Genomic DNA, 25063 nt, shown 5'->3' with positions numbered 1-25063 from the left:
GCATAAGATGTTGGAATAACTTTTTGATGATGTGAGCTAATGGAGCGGGGAGGCTTGTATCTTTAAAAGGGGGAAATGGATGCTATAAGCATTTGCCAGCCTTCAGACAATCATTCTGCAAGGCCCATTTTCTCTGAAGAGGGCCACAGACACAATCCAACATTAATCTTTTAGTACAAGTGAACCAAATGTTGGCAGTACTTGACAAATCTTTATTTAACACAAGGTGTGGATTCTAACATAAAGTAGACTTCTCCAACCTCGTGCTGATCCCCATATTCTCCAGTCAACATAGTTCAGTGTTTCTCAACTTCGGCAGCTTTAAGATATGTAGACTGCAACTCCCAGGTATGCTGGCTAGGGAATTTTGAGAGTGGGAAGTCCACCTATCTCAAAGCTGCCAAGGTTGAGAAACACTGACATCTGGGAATTGATGTTTCCAGATACAAGTTTAATAAACCTTGATATGCAGGGTACCTCCAATGAAGATGAAGGAAGCTAAATCAATTAGTTTCATTGTTCAAAATCCTTTTGGACATATACACGTCTGCTTTGGGTTATACTGTGGGTGAATTTACACATTCCTAACATATGGACACTTGTGCAGAGTAAGCCATGGCTGGTTAATATGAATGCTACTTTCTTACTACATACTTTACTACTGGAAGCTTTTAAAGGATTAAATGTATCATCCAGATCAGAGCAATTGCCATTTCCACTTGAGTAAATGAAAAGTATTAGCTACTCAGGATTCAGATGCTTATCTGAGATTGTGTCTAGGAACTATATAGGAGAGAAGGTCTGGCACATGCACTTAGGTTAAGCAAACAGGAAGGTTTAATGTGTCTGACACTTTTGTGTGTAGCTCAGTGGCGTAGGAATCCAACCAATGCAATTTTTTCAATAGGATTATGCTCCAGCCGGTTGCCACTTGAGGTACTAATGCCATGCATGAATTAAGCCACTTGTAGAGTTTGAGATGAGAGATGCAACTCTTGCTTGCTGCTACATTCAACTGAGCAGGTCCTTGATCAGTGGGGTTAGCTGTTCTAACTCTTGTCCACTGCTGCTTGACCAAGCCTGGAGTTGTGTAGTAATCATTTATGGAGATCATAGATTGGCTACAGGGCTATAAGCCTGTCATTATGACTGAGCTCCCTTTTCTAAACATTTCAGATACTGAAAAAAATTCAGATTTTCAATTTTGTGATAATAGCTCTATAAAAGTTGGCACACAGGTGGCACTGCTGCAGTTATCAGGAAACATTGATATAGATTCAAACCTGATTGTTTCGAAAACTTACTCTTTTAGGCCCTGTTAACAGGCAGAATGTATCAGCCATGAAGATTAGCCTCCTCCTCCTCCTCCTATGTAAGGGAAGGAAGTATTTTGTACCTGAGAATGCTTGTTACAAATAAGCATCTAGTCCTTTTTATTAATATTTTGGTGTGATTTCATATGGAGATATTCATAATTAGCATTCAAGCAGGAAAAGCCATTCACATATTCCCTAATTTGCTGGATAGGAAAGTATCCCTTTAAGAAGTTACATCTTTTATTCCCACTCTCCAACTTTTTCACTGGGCAAGAAACACAACTTCAACCCTGTGGCTTATAGCAGTTCTCAAAAATAGTTATTCTTGTACCTTATCAATGCTGATCAGACTATCAACCTATTCATTCCTAGTAACTTGATTATGAGAAACCTTTAAACAAAATATGGTAAAAAGGCTTCACCCATTTCTGGCTTCCCTGTAAATAATGTTAGTAAGTTTGTTGAGCCTGGAAATACATTTCTGTCACAACTGATCTCCTTCCTGTCTGAACAGAAGCCATTGGCAAGCATTTATTTTTATACATCAGTTATGCTTTTTTTGAGTGCTGATTCCTGGTGACTGGACAGGTCCCTGCAGTTTTCTTTGCAAGTTTTTGAAAGCAGTTTGCCAAGTTTTTAAGTCTTTTTCTAAAGGTGAGAAAGGGACTGGCCCAGGGTCACCCAACTGGCTTTGTGACCATGGCCATGTTTTCCTGGTTTCTAGTCTGGTGCCTTAACCACCGAACCAAACTGGCTCTCTATTCTTTTTTTATTTACATTAAAAAAACAGCTAACTACAATTGTAATGTTGTCCTGTAAGGAAGAATCTGACCATTCGGGGTTCTAAAATATTCCCAAGTAGGGAATGAAAAGCTAAAGTTTCATTCTCTTGTTGTTTCCATGCAAATATTTAGTGGGCTTCCTTTACTCATAAAGATACAAATACTAAATTTCAACCAGTCATCTAATCTAATGACCACCGTTACCTAACCCAGGAATTCTCTAGCACTCCTGCCTGCTTTGAACCTCTCATTATGACTGCTACATACTTTTTTTTTAACTTCACCTCTTTTCCAAGTCTATGATTGGAAGTAACATTATTTGAGGAATTATGCTATTCATATTTCACTATATTTTCTCAAAAACATTAAATGCATGAAAAATTAAATGTATGAAAAACATTTTATTACAAAACTAATATTCCCCAACAAGACTGTACATTAAGATACTGTTACAATTAAGGTACATATCAGTGGTAAGGTGGCGACAGTGGTGATGAGTGTGTATTTGAAAGACAAAGAATTGAAGAATTTTCTAAATTCTTGTTAATGAACATCACACTATCAAATCATTGGTTAAAAAGGAAATAAATGCATCAATCTGGCTTGAGGATTCTGTGAAGACAGCCCAACTGCATTTCCTTTTCAACAGGGCTTTTATACAATTGCGTACTAGTTGCAGTTTCATCCTAGCACGACTTAAGCACGCAACATGATTTTGCAGCATAAAAAGCTTAAAGCAATAATTTATGACATTTCCTAGGAATTATATGCCAAGAGGTTTGCTTCACAAATAAGCAAAGAAAAGAAACCAAGCAGGGACTAACTCTTATGTGCATGCAAGAGCAGAAGAGAAATATACATGATGGATTTCAACCAATACTCAAAAATCTGAAAACAATTAAATAGAGACTACTGGACCAAAATCCTGAATTTCTTTTGTTTACAAATCCAAAATGAAAAGAGCTACTGTATATTGGGCCCAAGATCATATTTCTAACTTTGGGAATTAAAAAGGGAAGATACACCCATTTCCAAAATACATAAAATCTAATCAGGATTCAAGAAGAGGGTTTCCATCAGCCCTGGCTTTTTTTAAAAAAAAGAGTTGTAGTACTGTCATCTAATCCCGAAATTTAAAATCCAGCTCTGAAAATTTAGTATCGTGTTGATGACAGTTTATTTAGAGACAGTATGCATTAGGAAGCAAGCAAGAGCAAAGATGGTATCATTTATGTTTCTAGTAACCCAATCCCAGCAGAGGTGGAATTCTTTAAGGCAAATTCTGTGTCATTTACAACTGGCCTGCTTTATTTGCTTCTCCTCAACTATGTTAGCAATCTAATATTACTACTTCTGAAAAGCATTTAATTATATGAGACAAAGGAATCCCCCCTCCCCCAAAAGCAACCAATTCAATTATAAAACAAGAGGAGGTCAATAGCACTAAGTAATCCTTTCTTTCAAATAGTTGCAAAAAACTCACACAGCACCTTTTGGTTACACTTTCTCTGATTGGGTAATTATTGTCATCATTTAATATTCTTTCCACAATGGTTTGTGCTCATAAAACCCTGCATGAATTTTAGTTCTATGTCATTATATTCATGCAGAAGAAGGGGATTTTGACCAAAACATGGATCTGTATAGCTTCGGGCGATCAATTTCCCAGTCCATATGGAAAGGCACGTTCTGTTGATGGGAGGGTTTTTTTTTAAGCAAATAAAATGAACCCATATTAAACAATCAGATAAGAAAATGAAGATAACCACAGCAAGATTTTACAAGTGGAATAGTTTATCTATGCCACCAAAAATATTTTGTTATATGTGACTTCAAATATGTAGAGAAAACCTAAGAAGAATTTCTTCCTGGCATCTCTGGGCTAAACCAATTTGTTTAGGGCATGTACAGACACTATTAGAAAAGAGACTTGGGAAACCTGTTTCAACTGCTAGACTGGAAATGAGACAAAGGGATTATGTTCACAATTCGTGAATAACTTTTTTGATTCCTCTGTTGCCCTGTGATACTTTTTTAAGAGAAAAATGAGAGGGCAGAGGAAAGAAAAAAACTGAGCTCAGCAAATTCTTCTCCAAACTACTCAGTCTGACTGGTCCCTTCAGCTTCTTGTGAACTGAAGCCAAACATGTTCACACACGCAGATACAGTTAGTGCACAGCATTCTGAAGATGCACTTGCCTCTGTGTTGACCAAGTGCAGGCTAGGTCTTGGAAAAAACACCCTGAAGGAAAAGAGACACTTGATCAGCTACAAAGCATGGAAGATATGGCTCCAAGAGGTACCAGGGATGGGGTGGGAGAGCGAGTAATAAGATTCCTAGCTTGGATAGGTGGTTGGGCTAGAGACCTCCAAAGCCCCCTCCAGCCCTATGATTCCATTATCATAATGGTGAAGAAGACCTTGCCATACAAGCATGCAGCAAGATCAAAACGGCTGCCTGTGACTATGGTGGGTTGTGAAATAATTTCTATGTTCAAGAAATGTTTTCCTGTTCTGAAGGTTCATGTGCACTTGCTATTCAACGTTCAGGAGAGGTCAAGGATAGAGCCACTCCATTCAAAAAAACAGGCCAAGCCAACTTGGCTTCAGGACCAAGAACCTACCAATACATCTTAATCCCCACTTCAAGTCCCTTCTAGTTAAAATAGAAATGGAAGAAATATTTTGGAAAAGTATTTTCTTAAAATCTTGAAAAATGTTATCCTTCACTGCAAATATTGAGCTTGGTAATAAATATAAAGAAATGTAGGATAAAGACACTTTGAAACTGATTCAAGGATTGGGAAAAACACCAACACGGCACTGCAAACCTCTGGGTGATGGGGAAAAGGTATTAAAGTGGAACTGTGCTACCTGGACTATACATTCTCCATCTCCTGTACATGATCACCATCTTCCTCCTCCTCTTCCTCTTCTTCATTACTCTTTACTGCAGGAGTCTCACCATCCCTGGCTATCTCTTCCACGTGAGCAAGCATGTCGGCCATCAAGGCTTCCTCTAGCCTCTTCCTCACTTGCTGAACCAGCTCTTCTTGCTTCCTGGAGAGAGAAAAATAGATAAATAAATGCCCCCAGCACATGTTGCACCTATTCCTTTGTAGCATGCAGCAGATATAAGCGGAGAAATCCTGCTATTAGGGAAGAGGTAAATTGTCAAAGAATAACAGGGTCACTTTTATATCCCGTGTTTCATTTCAGTAATTCAAGGTTGAATAGGCAGTGCTTCCTTTCTTCATTTCTCCCCAACCACCATCTCATGAGATTGGAATGAGAGCAAAGAGGCCAAAAAGCACAAAGGGAGCCTATGAATTTGTGCAGGTAATAATCTAGCTGTGGATACTTGTGAGATTCATGAAAAGTGGGCAGTTGATCTAAAGAACTGCTGTAAGTTGTCAATAGTACAGACTTCCTTCTCACCATTGACGTGGGCTCTCTTTTGTATAAGGATGATACCCGGGTGTTGTGTTGGGGATTCTGTTCCCTACCAGTCAAAATCTCAGATCTGTCCATTCTGTTTCCTATTTGACTGGTGGGGGTGAAGTCAGCAAGTCATCCAGCTATTACATATGTATGCTGCAGAACAACAATGTAGGTTACAATGTAGGCCAGTGATGGAGAACCGTTCTTGCCTCAGGTGCCAAAAGCACGTGTGTGTGTGTGTGTGTGCTATCGCGTGTATGTGCCCACTCCCTTAAGCCCCTCTGCACCGTGCCCCCTGCGCATGCGTGCGTGAACCCCTCTGCCTGCGTGGAAGGCTTTCTTGGAGCCTGGGGAGAGCAAAAATGGTCCAACACATAAACCAGAAGTTTAGGAACAGATTTCTAGGTTGCCTGTTGGTTGGTTTTTTGCCCTCTGGAGGCTTCAGTGAAGGCTCCAGGGGTGAAAAATGGCCGAAAATCAAGGCTGAAAATCAGCTGGCCAGTGTGCACATGCAAGCTGGAGCTGACAGGACAACGCTTTGCGTGTCCTCAGATATGGCCACAGGTTTGCCATCACGGATGTAGGCAGCTTCGTGCCTGCCATAGCACTTATCAGATTTCTTTCTGAGTCATGCAGTACGTGGTCAGAGCATACTGTTGCATTGCTAGATGCCAGCATGTTTACTTGCCCTTAGCACTTAAGAGAGTTCCTGCACTATTTCCCAAATGCTGTTAGTGAGCGTGCTGGTCATAAATCCCCTACCAAAATGATGGGCGGGACGACCCCAATAAGTAGCTCGATATATGACAGCTTCAAAACTCATCGAATTTAGTAATCAATGCATTTTGACATGAAAATGTTGTCTCAGTATTTGGTTGTTTGGTACTCGGTGTGTTGCAATAGGAAAAGGGGGTCAGCTACGGAGAATGGACAAGAAGTCGGCCTTGCTGGAACTCATCGTGTTTTACTACTCGTCGCACCTCCTGGAACCAATTAACAATGAGGTACCATTGTAGAAGAAAAGATATCTCAATTGATCAAATTGTGGTCAGGCTGAAGTTGTGGTACTCTTGTGTGCTTTCTAGAACAGGGAGAGGACAGGAACTAGGCACAGAGATTATCTGCTCTTGCTGGAAACATCAAATATTTGTAGCCCTGCTTGTGAATTAGACTGAGGGAATGCTCAGGCTCCACTGTAGGTGATTAACGCACATATTACAACAATTTAATTTTTTTTGAGGACAGAAACATAGATCCTTTTAATCATTTAACAAATTATGGCACTACGTAAAACACCAGGGGGAGAAATTCACCTCCTGCCCTGGGAGTCAGGTTTTACTACCTGATGTCTTCATCAGTCACCATGAAGGCTTTGCAGAGAGGTTGAGAAGTGTTCAGCCAGACCCCGGGATTTTTCTCAACAGCAGCAGAAAGCTGTCCAGTGATGGGCATTGTGCTGGTATGCAGGGCACTGGCAATGGCTGAAAGGAGTGTCTCATCAGTACATCCAGGTCCCACACCTAAAGAGGTACAGCACAATAACAGTTAATAAATGATTGTCTTTTTTTTTTTTTGCTAATACTATTACAAAATTCCTACTGATCAATACGATCATGTTTAAGGCGCAAATATACTCCTTGATAGCCTGATAGCAGTATCAGGCAATAGCTAGAGTGGTGAGCAGAAATTCAAATTTAAATCCCTATTCCACAGCTAAAGCTTCTTTAAGACTTTTTTTTTTTTTTTTGGTAAAAAATTTATTTGTCCTTTACTTCCTTTTAACCTCTTGGCCTAGAAATGCAACTAAGAGGGAAAGCCTTTCCTCCTTTACGGAAGGCAGAGCTAACAGTAAGAGGGCAGGATTAGCCTCCAAACAGTTAAGCCCTGTGCCTTCTAGGAGAAGAGATAGAATTAAGCTCTTTCCTGTGGTCTCCCTTTTCAGCAGATTGAAAATCAGCACGCTTCCCTTCCCTTGCTCTGTTTTGTTTTCCCGAGGATAAGGGGTGCAAAATGAGTATTTCATTTTATACATATCCCACCCAAATAGTGAGATTTAAAAAATGTATTTTGTATTTTTAACAAATAGTTCCAGCAGCTGATTATGATGAGACACCTAAGTGCAGAAAGGAAGGAAGCTGGCATCTGAAAGGATTGGATCACTTCTGAAATGGAGGCTAGGAAACAGCAATTTATATAGAAGGTGGGGCAGAAACCCTTCATGAGGCATTCCTGGGTGCTCTCTTGAGCTTGGCTGTTTGCTTGCAGACATTTGGGTAATGAAAAAGCCTAAAGAAAATAACCAACGTTCACAGAGCACCAAGGACCCTCATTTAAATCCTGAGCTACAAATATTCTCCTTTATTAGAAACTTTTCGACAGAATTCAAGGATTGGGAACGAGAGAGATTTAAAGCTTTCATTACTGAAATGAATATATGGACAGACATAAACATTAACCTCCTACGTGACATAATAGCTTATGAAAAGATAATTTACTCTTGCAGCTAGCAAGTGAAGATATATTTATGGCCTTGTGTTAAAAATGCTTTATACATCTGACCTATCCGGACATTTATTTTTATGACCGGATTATTTATTTGAAAAAATCATTATTTTTAACATAACATAAAAAAATTTTCATAGTGGAGAAGTGGAGTGTAAAATATTCCCAATGAAATAATCAGCTTTGTGATCCGAGGAACCTGGTCACAACCATCAGCAGTTCAGTTCTCTACCAACAGTTGTTGAAATTACCTTGCAAACCCTTTGGAAGGTCCATTGTTTTCACCAGCTCCTCTGCAATGTCAAAGGCATTTAAGCCACTTAGTTTCTTTTCCCAGAAGAGCTAAAAAGAGAAAGACAATGAATTTTTGTAAAAAATAATAATAAAGAGAGACAGTGGGGAGGAAGGGGGAAGAAAAGTTATGAGTCTCCCGTTACACATCTTTAAGAAACCTGCAGTATGTCATTTTTCCATCTAATTCCAGTCTTCCCCAGTATGCATCCCTCCTAATGTTATTCAGCGTAAAAGCATTTTAACTCACTGTGGCTTTGAAGATCCTGAATGGCATATACATGATGCCCAGATCTCAGATTTATCATTTAAAACAGAGGTGGAGAATTATGGCCTTTTATAACTTGTGGACTTCAGCTCCCACAATACCTGAGCCATCCATCCACAGGTCATAAAAAGGCCATAGTTCACCACCCCTAATCTAAAAAGACATGTTACAAAGGGTTTGGGGTAGGAAGCTAACTCAGGAACAAGTTCTTACAGTGACCAACTGTAATGCAAGCAAGCAAACAACTCAGAGAGGGGAAACAAACAACTGTCAGCTTGAGCAAATGGAAAGGCTCAGCTTCCATTTTTTACATTTCTGTAACTGAATGGAACAGTTGCTGGTCAAGAGCTGAGGAAGGTAGAGTCTGGAGGATTTATGTTTTGGATTTCATCTCCCATCAGCACAAGCCCACCTGAATAATTATTGAAAATAATATAATCCAAGTTATCTGGAGGGTATCATGTCGTGAAACATTGGATTTTACCCTAATGGTGATTTTCCAGAAGAAAATAGACCAATCTTCCCACCCAATATATTCTTAAACCTCTAGAAAATGTGTATGCAAAAATTGTCAGTTTGTGAATTCAGCATTCCAGACATTCAAGAATGTTGTGTTTCCCTCTAGACCATAACACTTCTGGAGGTGGGACGGGACATTTCAGTTATTTACAGAAGTAGCTTCTGAACTGGAAGTGGCTTCGGATCACTGCCTGAGCACCTATTTTGTCAAGAGCACCTTGAATCATTCACAATTTGGAGACAAATGGGATTTTTCTGAGTTTACCAGAATGGCCCATCCCAGGTTGATGAATTTTGCAGCTCTATTGGACACAGTAGGTCAGGTATTTAATCTTCTGCATGCAACGTATTTCCCCAAATATTTTAAACAAGATTGTATAATTTTTATTGAAGGTTTCACTTGAAGACTGGGTGAAGCTAGAATCATATACTGTATATAACTTCACCCATCATTCATTCATACACACACATACATATATAGCTTTATTATTTTTACAAAGATCTCAAGGCAGCCAGTGACCATACCTAATACACCTTCCCCCTCCGATTTTTCTAACTGCAACAATCCTATAATGTGAGTTGGCCTGTGACTGGCCCAAGGTCACACACTGACTTTCATGATTAAGGCGGAACTTGAAGTCAACGTCTCTTGCTTTCTAGCCTGATGCCTTAACCACTAGACCAAACGTGATAGAGGGTATCAAGGATTTCCCCCTTTTAAACTCTACTCAAAATACCAAACTATGCAAAATGGGCCAACCATCCACTTGGGAGAAGGTGCTATGTAAGTATAGTTAGCGACTTGCATGCAGCTCCAAGGTCTATAAGTTTCAGATTTTACTTCAGATTAATCTGAAAAGGGAGAAAGTTATCAGTGTGAGCAATTTTTTCCTGCCTCAGCTAGGTTCTTTCATGCAACCCTTGGTTATGGGATATACTTGGAAATAATCTAAAGCTCATGAAGTGCTAATAAAATGAAACTTCTCAATTCAGAAATGTTAATTTCAAGTTCAGAGCTAATCTAAAATTGCTACAGATTGGAGGAGTAGGCTGGCAATTTATATTCCTAGCAAACATTCTTGGAACATGTGGCTAACCACTCCTGAAATAAGATGCTGGATTAGGTGGATTTAACAGGAGTCTTTTTACGATATTACAATAACTTAGTGTGGTATAATGGAGAAAGCAGACTGACTTCAAAGCAGAGATCAAGGTACATATTGATGCTCAGCCTTGATTAGGCCTCTGCTTCTCAACCTAGCGTTCTATGAGATCATTTGGAAAATACTTCAAAGCAAACCTCCCACCTCGCAATCACACCCCCTTACCTGTCGAGGTTGGTCAACTGCTTTTTGGGGGTCAGTCTTCACTTTATTGCTGGGATGATTTGTGATCTTAGTGACTGGTTGCTTAAAAATTGAAGCGGTCTGCCTCACAGGAAGTGTGGTGTTTAGATCAGGTTTACCCTAAAGATTTGAGAGGATAGGAAGTGAGCAATATTTTTAAAAAATCATTCCAAAATTAAACTAAGATCCCAGTCTACAACATTATAGAGTTTGTGGCGATGCAAAAATGTTTTGAATCAAATTGTTTCTAATCCGAAATACCCTGTTTCAAATGAGAATCAGCTGTGAATAGGCTGTGGTTTTTAGCCAGAAAGAGTTATGTTCTAAGGGCAAAAATTTGATTTTGAGTTGAAACAGTTTCAAAATGGTTCAAACTGACAATTTTGCAATTGAAGTGGTTTGATTCTAAACATTTTCAAGACTCCTAAAACTTAAAGGTCTACTGGAAGTTACCCAAAATAAGTCTTTATGAATTTCAGATTTTTTAAAGATACATGACAAGGAAAATAACCCTTTCCTTATGTTGTGTTTCTGGAGAAATCACTCAAAAGAAACTTTTTGTGTGTGGCTACAATGAATTTTCTCCATTGGCAGCAATACAGAATTTTCTTGTCAGGAATTTAACAGAAGGAAAGAGTTGCTTTCCCTTCATATCTATCTTGATCATGAACTATCAGTTTTTCCTCCCAACACCATACAGCTTTTTAAACAGTATATACAATGCTCTTTAACCCATCTTAGTTCAAAGCCTTAGACCAACAGCTTGTCTTCATATAAGACAACTTTAGGAGTCCAAGTATGTGTGTATAGTAAGCCATATCAACATTTTGATGTACTTTAGTGATAAAAAGGTACAAATTAGTACAGGTAGTCCTCAACTGAAAACCATTTGTTTAGTGACCATTCAAAGTTATAACAGCACAGAAAAAAGTAACATGCCCATTTTTTATACTTTACGGCTGTTACAGCATCCCCATTGTCACATGCTAATTTTTTTTTTTATTTCAGTAAGCTTTTGAGCTCTAGGGTGATTATAAGCAGTTATCTGTTTTTGTTACTGCCATTATAATGATGATTTTTGGTGCAGGTTTTTAAAATAATTTTAATTGATCAGATATTCTATATCAGAGTTTGCTTGTATACACCACACACAGGTGGGGGAGCTATAGAAAGTGCTAAATAAACTTTAAAAATAATAATAGGAGCCTTAATTCACAATATCAAGGTTGACTCAACCTTCCATCCTTCCGAGGTGGGTAAAATGAGGACCCAGATTGTTGGGGGCAGTAGCCTGATTTTGTAAACTGCTTAGAGAGGGCAGTAAAGCACTGTGAAGCGGAATATAATTCTAAGTGCAATTTCAATATCTGAAGGCAACAAAGTTTAATGCAGTTAATTAAGTCTACAAGTGGCACATTCATATCTATGAAAAACAACAGTGTACAGACAATGCAGTTTGATTGATGATTGCGGGCAAAGTCTGCCCTCTTAGACAAGGAGGGAAAAGCTCTACCTTAGAGGTGGCATTTATTTAAGGGTACAGAGGATTCTAGGTTCAATTTCAATTAACAGCTAATGTTACTTCTATTCTGGGAATACACGTCATAAAATAGTAACTTGGCCAGGAATAGTAAATTACAAAAAAAATATATATCTAAAAATGGAGTTCCCCAATTTATCCCCTTTTGTTCGTAGGTTGTTATGTTTTTAAGATCATTTATTTTGCTTCCAATGAGGATTCATGGCAAACTAGATATCTTTGAAGGAGCAAATAGCGAGATCAGCAGCCAGACATTTCTAACCAGCCAAGTTTCTCCGGATAAAGGAGAGTATGAGATATTCCCATGTGCATTCTCGACAATCACTCCTCATAAGTAAACTAATGGCTTGTGAGTTGAACAGCTGAGAATCAAGGGATTCCACCAAGTTCAGAGCCACAATGTAGTCTTATGGACACAAAGTTTTGCCGAATCTCATTTCCTAATCATTTTTGTAAATGCCATAATGGATAATCTTTCAAAGATGTTTTGGAAGAGGAACAGGTTTTACCAGACTGAGTTGGATTTTAGATTTAAAAATGACAGGTTATAAGAATATGGAAAAAGATGTTGCACTAGGTATACAAATGAAACTGACTGCTATTCTTAACAATTAAAAGGGATATAGAAATGGCAAACAAAACAAAAAAAAACTTTCTTATGTTGGGTTTACAAAAGAGACCTGTTAAAATTCTTAAGGATTCAGTGAGAAAAGACAAAGAAAAATGAAAAGTAAACAAGCTCTAGGACACTTGAAGGGATTAAAGACCAAATTTATTAAAAGAAAAAAGGGTATACAGTAGGTTTATTTGATCAAGATTAAAATAGATATGTTGTCATATCTATTTTCTGGTAACCCTTAATGGACTTTTGATGACTAGGACTGAATGACGAAGTTTTAAGGATTTATTTATAGATAAAAGAGATGAAGGGATTGTTGTATTTTAGGAGAAAGTGGTTGTTAAAATTCTTTATAATTGTTGTGACAAAAAACAAAGGATTTCTTTATAATTCTTTTCTTTTTCTCTGCTTTATTCTGTCTGTCTGTCTACCTTCTTAACTGCCCATCTCCCTCATAGAGGGGCTCTGAGTGATATACAATTTAATCAGTATAATAAAACATTAAAAACCAAATAATTAAAAATTATTAAAAAGAGTTCCAAGATGGGGAAAGGAGTTAATACAGGAGGGTTGTTACCTCAAGGGGCCAACCAGCCCCATGGCTATATCCCCCCATGCAAGGCTACACAGCCAGGTTTTGACCCCTTTGCAGAAGGCTAAGAGATTGGGGGCTTTCCTCACCTCTGAGGGCAGAGCAGAAAATATCCTCTTCCTTGACCTCACAGTTTTTCGCTCTATGTTCTTTTTGCAACTTTAATTTTTTCTAGTTTGTATTAATTTTTATCTGTTTAACTGTAATGCTTAATAAAATGCACACACATATAAAATAAGATAATTTGGTTCAACCAGACATTTTGCTTAGAATCAAGAATCTTGGATATGTTTTTGTCTCCCATTTGCAGAGATGCTACTTTAGAATTTTTAATGTGAAATTTATTTTAAACACTATCTGCTTCAAGTATAAGTTGTTAAAGAAAGAGCATTGACAAAAGTAAATACACTTAATAAGCCATATCACCGTGTGCATTCAGAGTTCAATTTTAATTCTCTCCCTATAGCCAACAGGACAATCAATTTTTTTAAAAAACAAAAGAGGGGAAAAAAGACCAGCCTCACCTTGGTTTGGCTTGAACAGTCATAGCGCATCCTTTGCCGGTTTTTGTTCACCTTGCTCATTAGCATCTTCCCTGTTCGGAAGTCAAACGTGCTCAGGTCCATGGAGTTACCCAAGTAACGGGCCAGCTGAGGTTTGCTGCGGAATTTCTTCCCACTTGGACTGAGAAATGGACAAAATTTGGATGGGGAGGGGTGGAAAGAACAATAAATTTAGCTTTTGAACTCTGGGCAGCATGTGTTAGAATTATAGCCAAAATACAGCAATTAGTTTGGAGCTATTTGCACTTATCCCTGCAAAACCATAATGGCTTTGTTCTGGCAGTTAACAGACTCCTTCCCCTTCAATTCAGTAACTACAGATGCAACAAGGCTAGCTAGCAGCAAGTCATTTTCATCATTGCTGAGGACACTGTGGACAGTATAATGCACATAGAAAAAAGATCAATGGTGAACTTAAGCTTTGTAAAGGGGAAGGATTAAGAGCTATAACTTAAAATTAAGAAAATACTGTACATGCTTTTCTACATATGAGACCTTTGCAACTGCTCAATACAAACAGAAATAATTCCGAAACTACCATTTTATCAGTATGATACAAACGTGTAAAAGAAAAGGCTTTAGATCATGGATATGAAGTCCTCCTGATTTAAGGCCTGTAAGTCATTTGTGAGGAAAATATCCCATGTGGATTATTATGCTTTTTTACTAAAAAAAAAAAAAAAGTGAATTCAGAAAGCATTTCTGTTCCTCCATTGTTCAATCAAAGAGAAAAAAGCAGCTGCAAAGCAATGGAACCAATTCTCCACGCTTGCCTGTCTTAAAGGTATGCTGGCATTGTAAAGTTTTCCATGGTATCCTTCAGACTCTGTTTACAAAAAAAAAAGCTGTCTGCTTTTCTTTCACTCCTTTATTTAGAGTGTTACTTGAAATTCACAGACTTTTGAGAACATACATGGGCTGCAGGGGGGGGGGAGAAAAGGGGAGAACTTAAAATGAATACATTGCAACCTATTCAAACTGGGTTGAACAGCCTCCAGATGTCTACTCTGCACAGACAACCTGGACTCTTTGTTCTTTTATATTCTGATTTGCAAGGGAAAATGTATCTTTGTCCCGGTTACATGCAAATTCATTTCCATCACCAATTATCTAGCTTCAGGAAAGCACACACAGACATTCACAGAACAAAAGGAAAAAAACAACAATTAAAACAAAAGTGTAACATCAAGCAGTAGTTCTTGGAGCAAGTGGGTAAAATACAGCAGTACTTTTCAAACTGTCTCCTTTCAGGGATCACCCTTTCTCAGAGTCTAGGTATCCAGAATACTTTTACAAGGTAATATATGTCTATCAAGCCTTATTATTTGCATTCACACTCAGTCCTCATGGTCACTAAAATCTTTGCATAGTTGATTCCTACATCAGACAATAGTGAGAATATTCTTTTTTTCAGAAATAAAGCCCATCATTCCTTATTTTTTCACCGTCAAATATTGGGCATTATGCTTTAGTCCAATCTCTAAATTGCTCTCTTCAGAGGCTTCAGGTTGATTTTTAAAAAGCACAGAAGAGGAAATGGAATCATTTACTGTACTGAAAATATTAAGTGGTACAGAGATCTTCCATCACTAGAGTATAGCTTACCATAAAGGATTAGAGCCACTGCCTATCACTTTCAATCGTTACGATAAGCAATGATACAACTGAGAATGATTGTGATTGGATATTCCAGGTTTACACTATCTATCAGGTTAAAGTTGTTTCTCTTGTCCGTTGAAAGTTGGAGAAAGGATGCAAGTAATAAACTCATTGAAAACTCAAAGGAATTGAAATGTCACAATATTTCCTTGATTAGAAAGCAGAACTTTTGTATGGGATATACATGTTTTCCCTTCTTCCTCTTGTTCACATACTTCATGACTATAACATGGTTCACTTTTACTTCTTTCCTCAGTGATTCCATGCCACAGCCCTTTCCTATTCACTGTTTCCTAACTGTAAGGTACAGGCAATCCTCAGCTTGCAACCACAATTGAGTCCAAAATTTCTGTCGCTGAGACAGTTGAGTGAATTTTGCCCTTTTTTACAACCTTTCTTAAGTGCATCCCTGCAGTTGTTAAGCAAGTAACATGGTTGTTAAGTGAATCTGACTTCACCACTGACTTTGCTTGTCCTAAAAGATTATCATATGACCCTGGGATCTTGCAACCATCATAAATATGAACCAATTGCCAAGTATCCGAATTTTGATCATGTGGATGCGGCAATGGTTGTAAATAAGAAAACAGTCATGTTATTTTTTTCAGTGCTACTGTAACTTTTAACTTGTCACTAAACAAATGGCTGCAAATCGAGGACTAGCTGTACTTCTTTTAAAAACAAATCCTGAATATTTCAGAAGCATCCCAGATATATTTCTTCAACTTAGTACTTATAATTATTGCTTACTCAACCAGGCCAGCTAACAGTGCAGATAAGGAACAGAAAGGAATAATTCTGAATGGTTCTAGTCATGCTTATCCTTAAACCCTGCTCCTACATAGAAGTGTGCATTTTGGTTTCTATTTCTACTTCAAAATCTTCTAAGCAGTCATGTCTCCATATCACATTTTGTCAGCTATTTTTGGGGTTTACTCTGTTACATTTTATTCCTGAAGTTGTAAAATTATAAAAACCACTGGAGTTCTCCAAATCTTTCATTATGTGCATAATAATAATACTAATTGATTATTTGGGCACAGCACTAAAGCTTTGTTCTACACATCAATAAAAAATATACATATAACTAATAGACAACTGGCAGCCCATCAGCATTTTTAAAAAAGTTTAATTTACTGATGCCATCTGATGATAGATGCTGTGTCACCAGTGCTACCCTTCTGTTAGCCCCCAAACCTGCGGATCTGAATGCTGAATGCTATGATGGGCAGATTGATCTTAGGGGTCATAAGTATTTAGTAGCAAACCGTCATGTAGTTGGTAAATAAAAACCAATTTACTGCAGCCCTGAATCCCACCTCTACAGCTTCCTGAATGAACAAGCACAAGATGCCATCTCAGCCTTCTTCCATGAGGCTAGAAGGCTGAAGACTTTTTATGCATTGACAGTCTGGCATAATATCATATATTATAACGCCATCAGCAGATTAGCACCCACAATGCAATTTGTTTAGTTCTTGCGTAGTGTGATTTGTAAACCCAGACTTATTTAACAAATCATGGTTAGTGAAATATAGTGAAACATAGTTACTAGTATCTTTATGCAAGAGACTGTATCTTCTCTTATTACTAGAAATACTTTGACTTATACTGTAAGAGATATAGGGGGGGGGGGGGGGTGTTTTGTATCAGACAGGCTCACAGCTTCTACCAACTCATCTTCTGCAGTCTTTCTGTTTCCCATACACCCAACATAGAATATTGTGAGGACATCTTACAGATGTCTATGTAAGCAAGCTAAAGGAAACCAAGGTGGCAACTCAACAACAGTACTACTTCGTTATTTTTTTGCCTACACACATCCTTAAATGGCTAGGATCTTTTCTTGATTAACTTTCTACAATGTTTCTAGTTTACTGATATAGCAAAAAGAGAGCAGCTGGATCACCTACCATTCTGCAGATGGGGGTTTCCCCTCATTTGCAAAGTAACTCAGTTCTCTGGTTTCCTCCCTAAAAACTCTCTTGCACTTAGGATAGCACTTCTGACAGTTTAATTATCATCCACTACTGATTCCAACTGAATTTAGACTCAACTAAATTTAAATGTATTTAAATCAAATTTAGATTATCAATCTGCCTTAGGCCTGAAAACTTGGCTGGTTGACTTTGGGATAGTTGTCCTTCTCTCAGCCCAACTCGCCTCACAGGATTGTTGTGTGACAAACAAGAAGAGGAGAGAGTATTACGTATGTTCACCACTTTTATTTACAAAAATGGTGGTGGTGGGAATCTAAAAGCAACTCATGCATTCTCCACATGATATGTTGCCCTGCCACATGACTCCCATAACAAATTTGATTTTTCTGTATTTTAAAGCCTTGTGTTCTCTCTGTGCCACTCTTTCACAAACCCAGCAAATTGAACCAATTAATAAATATTAGAAAAACACTATTGTCATCTCTGAAAGCACTTTTCAACAAGTTATTACTGCATCTGTGTTATATACCTACATCTCCGTTCTAAATTTTAAAGGCCCCTTGAGTTAAATTTTGTACCAAAAAATGAAATCTGAAATTAAGAATTTATTTATCACTTGAGATGGTGGGTAGACTCCATTTGGTTAATGTGGGGATGCTGTGGAAGACCAGCTGACCTGTGCAGACCACTTTGAGAATCACTGCTCTGTTCAATAAACGTCTATTTCTCTCCAGAGAACCCTACATTGATATATTTCAAAATGCAGATGCAAAGTCCCTGGAAAGGGGTGTCATATTTTCATAGCCCCAAAGACAACAAAAAGCAGACAGCAACTTAACTCCTCCATCTTGAAATAACAGTGTAAACTTCCACAAGAATATCTTGCAATTGTAACAGGATTATAATTTCTTAGCATGCGGATACTAAGAGACAAACCTGCCCACAGTTCACTGGGGGAAATCACTCAAATGCTTCCCCTCTGGTACTATAGTAGTAATCTAAAATCAACTCTACTTGAGGATATACACCAAGTGACTGGACTTTTAAGATCTGAAATTGTCATTTGTAGTTTACTCCACTGCTGACCGAGAGAAAGCCATTGGCAACACTCCTTTCAAGCGATTCTTTAGCTAAATCCAGAACAAGGAACGTCTGTAGCTTATATCAAACCTTTCAAAAATTTTAAAGATGCCATTCTCAGCCCTGAAATCTCTAGCACAACACACATGCAAAGGTTGGAAGCAACCATTCATTCCTTTCCCATTTGACATGCAGAAACCAGTTTCCCCCTCCCCACAGAACTAGACTTTCCACAGTAGCTGCAAACAGGGGACAGGAAAGACCAGCTATATCTCCACCATGCAGAAAATGCAGACTGAGCAAACAGACTCCCCCTCTTTGTATGCATATATTTGCAATGACAGTCTTAAGAGCAGCAAGCATGTAAAGATAAAGATAGGTGGCGGCGGCCACAGCAGCCCCGTCACCCCCTCCATCTTCCTCCCTTCCCATCGCCAACCCTCCCTACCCAAGGCCCCTCCGCCGTGGCACATTCACCTATAATAATAGACATCACTCTTGCCAGCAGAGAGCCCCGATTTCCTGGTCACTTCTTCCCTTTTCCATCCCTGCGGGAGAGCTGAGCACTCCCACCTCTTCCGATCCATTGCTTCCACGATGCCTGGGTCTGGATCTGGATCGAGCCAGCCTCCTCCTCCTCCTCTGGCTCCTGCCTGCCGGCTTGCTCCAAGGTCCCTCCCAGCCAGGACTGCGGTGGTTTGCTTGCTGCTACTTGCTGGCTAGCTTCTGTTGCAGCTGGTGGCGACTGCAACCTCTACTCTGGCTTCCAGGGCCAAGCTCTTCCAAAGTGCCTCCCTCTGTTGGGACTGGAACGTTCAGTGGCTGTTCCTTTCAGTAGCTGTCAATCGCACCTCCCACCCTTCACTTCTGCCGCTGGATGGGGGCGCTGTTCCTTTTACCCGACCGCCGAGCTTCTTTGCTTACATCATCAGCTCTTCTCAGGAGCTGGCTTGCCTCCCGCTGCTGTCTCCCTCATTCATTCCTTTTGCTTTTTTTGCCTTACCACGCACGTGCGCCTCCCCTCCGCGGCTGTTCCATTCACTCATGTTCCTCCCGCCGTACGGAGGAATGAGGTAGATTGAGCGCAGGCAGCCGTTGGTGAAAAGCCAAAAGAAAAAAAAAAGTCCACTTCCCATCCCGCCAAATTAAAGAAAAAGCGCCCACATGGTATCCCTCCGCTTTGGCAAGAATATAGTTCCCCTCGAGAGATTTTTTTTTATTTTTAGCCACACATACGTGAACGGACGTTAATACAGGCACCTGCTGCCAAAAGAACTGACAGGGCTGGAGGGGGGGGGGTGTTCTTACTTATAAAACAGACACCGGTTATAATTCTGACGCTCACCGTCTCATTTCTCCTCACGGTGTGCCTCCCACTCTCTCCCACTGAACCCCGCAGCCAGACAGTTGCGTACGTCTGAACGTTGCCTCGCGCGCTCATCTCCGGCCACTTTCCCAACCGCCATCCTTTCTCTATGAAGCTTCTTCTGGACCCCCCGACGTTAGGCAAATCCCAAATCCCTGCGACCACTTCCCCAGAAGCAGCGCGGGCCCTGCAAGCCGCCGGGAGTTCCTGCCCGAAAAGGCGGCATCCAAACCCACACGGGGGTCCATACTCAAAACGATTCCCATCTGCCCGGCTTTTGCACTCTACACCGCACATCCTGGCTCCTCGAAGGAAGCTCTTCGTCCACCCTACCCCATCTGCCAACGGCCTCCGTTGCTCCCCATTGCCTGCCCTGGACACACACACCCCCGGGCTTGCTTGGACAGGCCCCACGGGTCTCCCCTTCGCCCCCGCAGCTTCTCCCCACTTCCTCGCTTTCACCCCCTCTCACACACACGTGCCTTCAGCGCCTCCGCCCCCCAGCTCCTCTCACAGGCTGCCTCGCTTGCCCGCCCGCCTTCTCCCTCCTTCCCTCCCTCCCGCACCGGCCGTTCGTATTTATCGACGGGCGTTTAATGGCATCTAACGTTCCACCACGCGCGGGGCGAAAGGGGCCGTTCGCCAAGGCCGCCGCCTCCCCGCTCGCCCCACACCACCACCACCCCGGGGGCCCCAGCCCCTCTACCGTCAGCAAGGCCCTTCCCTCCTTCCCTCCCCGCCGGCAACCCGTCCTCTTCCTCCACCCCACGGCTCAAGCCCTCCCCGCTCTTCAAAACTCCCGCCCCACAGCGCGCGCGCGCCTCGCCGACCCCGCTCTCTTCGGCAACCCCCACGGGCGGCGCTGCGGGGACCTCCGCGGGTGACCCGAGGCCGCCCCCCCGGGCCCGTTCCCCAGTCTTCCCCTTCCCTGTGTCTCCCGAGGCTGCCGGAGCCGCCCCCCTCTATCCCCGGAGTCGCCCTCCAAGGGCCGAAGAGCGTCCATTTCCCGCATCGCCTCGACGCACCTAAACATCCCTCCCCCACCGGCGTGCCCCCTCCTCAGCCCGCCCCAGGGCTCTCCGTGCGCCCGGACTTCCAGCAGAGCCCCTGCCTGCTCCGCCCCCGCTTCTAGCCTGCTGACCGGCACAGCTCGTGCCCTGAACCTTGTCCGTGGTTTCAGTCCGCACCCCCCCCCCCGTGGCGGATACACCCCTTCCCCAGGCTCCCCTTTGCGCTCACCCCAAAGGAAGGCAGCGCGGGCTCCCTTTCGGACCCCCGGGTGCCCCCGGCGCCTTGGCCATCTTCCTCTTCCCCGAGCGGTGCAGCGGGCGCCACGTGGTCCCAAAGCCCAGGACCCCCGCTCCTTTCGACCCCAGAAGCCCCGCCCCGCCGGGCCAGCCCGCAGGGGACGGAGGCGGGAGGGGGGGCTCGAACACGTGAAAGGCGCCTCGGCTTCACCCCCCTTTGGGCGCCGGATTCCAGCTCCCTCCTTTCCTCCCTCGGCGCCTGTGACCCTTGCTTGGGATCCGTCGCGCTTGTTTCCCCCTTTTTATGTGCCTCTAAATGAGGATACGCGCTCAACAGGTGAGGCCTGCTGCAACGCTTCCTTCGCAAACCGCTGCCCACGATCTTTTCTCTGCATCATCTACGCAGGCCCGGGTTTTCCTATGACTCGTCTCCTGGGCCTCAAGATATTTGGTGCTTCCCAATTTATATGAACCGTGGCATTATGAAAAAAAATTACAAATTGGTTTGTGTGTGTAGCAGCCTGAACAATTTCAAGGGGTTTATTTTCAAAAACAACACCGTTCCTCGCCAGCAGGTTAACCGTCTTAGGAACACAAAAGAGCAGAGCAAGTGCGAAAAGAACCAGTCATTTACATGTATACATTTTTTTTTGCTCATAGAAGCAGTCATGCTAGCTTACAATAAATCTAAAGTAACATGACACGATTAAAATCAGGTAACAATTGAAACCCTAGTGATAGTGACTCCTCTTGTCCCTAAATTCTAGGAGGGGGGGGGATGCTTTTCCCTGGGGAGATCTTTCCATGTCTTTAGAAGATGCACAATCCCCAAATAGTTGAGCTAGCTGGGAGAATTCAATAGAACCGCTCCTAAAAATCTCATTAATTAGGCAACTTCATTATGGACAATATACTGAAACCAGGTTTGAGCTGGAAGCTGCAAATTCCCCAGGTGGGCCTTCATTTTAAAAAAAATGGTCATGATTTCTTACACAATCAGTGGATGGACAATGAATTGTAGCAGGGTGACAAACAAATGTGCCAGACAATGCATACTAAATAGAATGACCAGAAGATGTCATCAGAATTTCAGAAAATTCCCAACTCCTTGCTGCCATCTGCAGGTTATTCAAACATTTGCACTCCATAGCCGGGAGTTTTAATACTGGGAAAACCAGTATTAGAAAACTCTTTCAGTATTCCGCCAGCAGCCGTTTTTTTTATAAAAGCAGCTTGTCTGCACAAGCCCAGACTCCAGAACAGATTGGCTCTCTCTCAAATGTAGCAGCTGCTAAGGTGGGAATAGGGAGCTCCATCTGAAAGATCTGCTTGGAGGCCTAGTGAGTTCTCCTTCAGGTAGGAGCAGCATTCCTTCAAATATTCAGGTGTCCAATCTTTTAAGGCTTTAAATTATGCCTGGCAAGTGCAGATCTTTCAATGTCGACATCACGTGGTACTTTGCACCAGTTAATTGGCTGCTGCCAGTTGTAGTTTCTGATTTAGGTTTCAAGCATGATCCTCCATTGTAGTAATCAAGATAATTTTTAAAAATAAAATTCCTTAGCTCATACGGACAGGATGACATTGTACCCTCTTACAACTGGAAGCTCAGGTGAAAGGATGCAAGACGTTAGCCATCCGCTGTGATACAAATTTGATCAACATTGTGAATCCAAATCCTAACATTTCAATTAGCATAGTTTGCATTGCTTTATGATGATGTCCCATCAAGTTGGTATCAACACATACTCTCCATGATGATTTGCCCCAGGTATTTTTTTAAGTTTTCCAAAGGTGCACTCATTGCTACCCTATATCTGCCCATCCACCTTGCTGATCATCTTTTTCTCTTCCTGTCCCCCTTTCTCAGCATTAAAGCTGACCTAGAGAGCTGAGCCTTCACTTAATGTGTCTGATATGGGATAATTCGAGACTGGTCAACTGTGCCTTTAGCGAGAACTATAGGTTGATTTGTTCACTGGTCCATTGGTGTTTTCTTGGCTATCCACAGTATTCTCAGGAGTTTGATTCTCTAACACCAAAATTTGAAGTTGTAAATATTCTCCCATCACCTTTTGAAGCTTTATAGGATTACAAAAAAAATCCCACCTAATAGATTTAGCAGATCAATGGGGGAGTGAAACAATTTTTAAGCTGCTTGAATGGGCAATGAAGAATTGGATACAACCTAAAATACCTATGCCTTTACTATCTGTTCTCTTTTACCCTTTCTACTGACTTAATGATTAAATAATTTTGAAGCAAGAAAATGGCACTCATTTGCAGTTTTTACTTGTATATTAACAAATGCAATTGGTAAAAATAAATTACTATAAATAAGTATTTTAATTATTGGTGGGATTCAAATTTTTTTACTACTGGTTCTGTGGCTTGGTGGGCGTGACAGGGGAAGGATACTGTAAAATCCCCATTTGCTCCTGATCAGCTGAGACTTGGGAGGCAGAGAATAGATGGGGACGGGGCCAGTCACCTGTTGTATAAACTACTCAAAATTTCCGCTACTGATTCTCCAGAACTGGTCAGAACCTGAATACCACCTCTGATTTTAATTGCTGTAGCTATTGTTAGTTTCACAGAATGCTGAGAAAACTTTTTCTGATATTTCTTAATCTCAAATGGTATATACTGCTAACACACTCATACTGCATAAAAGAAGTAAACCACAATACTTAAAATATTAAGACTATAGCAATAGCAGTGGACTTATATACCGCTTCATAGGCCTTTCAGGCCTCTCTAAGCGGTTTACAGAGAGTCAGCATATTGCCCCCAACAATCTGGGTCCTCATTTTACCCACCTCGGAAGGATGGAAGGCTGAGTCAACCCTGAGCCGGTGAGATTTGAACCGCTGAACTGCTGATCTAGCAGTAGCCTGCAGTGCTGCATTTAACCACTGCGCCACCTTGGCTCTTAGACTACCATGTGAGTACAAATTAGTATGAGGTACTTAACAAAACTATGGTTCCAGCAAATGCTATCAGCACCTAGAAAAGGTGACTTTCTCAGTATTTCATACAATGTGTTTCTGCCTTTGCTCCAAGGAAATTATGAAAGATTTTACTCCTTTTTATTCCTGCTTTATTTTGTGCTTTAGCACATGAAAAAGTTTTGGAAGCTCTCTTGATTAGAAAATCATTTTGACCGGATTCATATAAAATTGAATAGCTTATGAATTTAGACAAGAATTCACTACTATGGAAATTATGGAAACTAAACATGTTTTATCCAATTTTATTATTTTTAAAAAATATTTAATGTTTTTGCAAATTTTTGTACATTTCAATGTATTTTGACCACTCTCATGCAAGTTTGATCTTATTTTTTACAAGCAGTGGTCAAAACAATAAATAATTTGATACAAATTAGCTGATGGTCATTTTCTTCAACTATTAAGAATTTTAGATAAAAAGTTTAAACTGATGATTCTCCTCAGAAGTCTGATTTTTGCTGCCTTTTATCAGTGAATAAAAATGCATTACTAAAGACATTACGGTACTTATTTTCCCCAAATTTGCCTAGTGGTGGTAAGTAGTGTTTGTGCTGATATTTGTAATCAGTTACTACATATTGGCCTAGAACTAAATGTCAGAATAATTTTGCCTATTTAAAATCCACCTCAAAGAACATTTACAGTTTTGGGTACTGAAAGTTTTTAGAGGAAGCCAGCAGACTGAACGGAAGCAAGCAACAGAAATTAGTTGCTTTCCAATATGGATCACTTCACCAACCTGTTGTGTATCATCAGCAGAATACTGCTATTGCTGTCCCTCTCTTATCTTCCTTTTCACAGAATTCAAGAACAGTTTGTATTGGTAAATTATTTACTTTCAATAGAAAGGGAAATGCCCGTAGAGATATTAGGAGCCCTGGTGGTACATGATTATGATAGTGGTGCACTGTAACAGGATACAAGTCCTGGTGGTACAGGTGGTTAAGTGCAGTATTGCACACAAACTCTGCCCACAGCCCG

General features: G+C 40.8%; 1 protein-coding gene across 3 annotated transcripts; it reads right to left on the bottom strand.

The window, feature by feature from the left end:
- Nucleotides 1-2484: 2484 nt before the first annotated feature.
- Nucleotides 2485-21385, bottom strand: MBD3 (methyl-CpG binding domain protein 3). 3 transcript variants are annotated; one of them, XM_032208494.1, is made up of 7 exons: nucleotides 21064-21385; nucleotides 13741-13900; nucleotides 10448-10585; nucleotides 8293-8383; nucleotides 6882-7059; nucleotides 4973-5158; nucleotides 2485-4340 (listed from the first exon to the last, which is right to left on the bottom strand). In XM_032208494.1, exons 1-6 carry the CDS (start codon nucleotides 21123-21125, stop codon nucleotides 4978-4980), a joined length of 810 nt encoding a protein of 269 aa, XP_032064385.1. In that variant the 5' UTR covers nucleotides 21126-21385; the 3' UTR covers nucleotides 2485-4340; nucleotides 4973-4977. The 3 variants fall into 3 exon arrangements, with proteins under 3 accessions (XP_032064385.1, XP_032064322.1, XP_032064463.1); XM_032208431.1 differs by lacking the exon at nucleotides 21064-21385 and adding an exon at nucleotides 18936-20246; XM_032208572.1 differs by lacking the exon at nucleotides 21064-21385 and adding an exon at nucleotides 19032-20244.
- Nucleotides 21386-25063: the final 3678 nt, after the last annotated feature.

The sequence above is a fragment of the Thamnophis elegans genome, chromosome 1 (genome assembly GCF_009769535.1).
Source record: "Thamnophis elegans isolate rThaEle1 chromosome 1, rThaEle1.pri, whole genome shotgun sequence".
In the NCBI taxonomy this organism is placed as follows: domain Eukaryota; kingdom Metazoa; phylum Chordata; class Lepidosauria; order Squamata; family Colubridae; genus Thamnophis; species Thamnophis elegans.
Note: the sequence above shows the minus strand (reverse complement) of the source record. Positions and strands in the feature narration are given on the sequence as shown.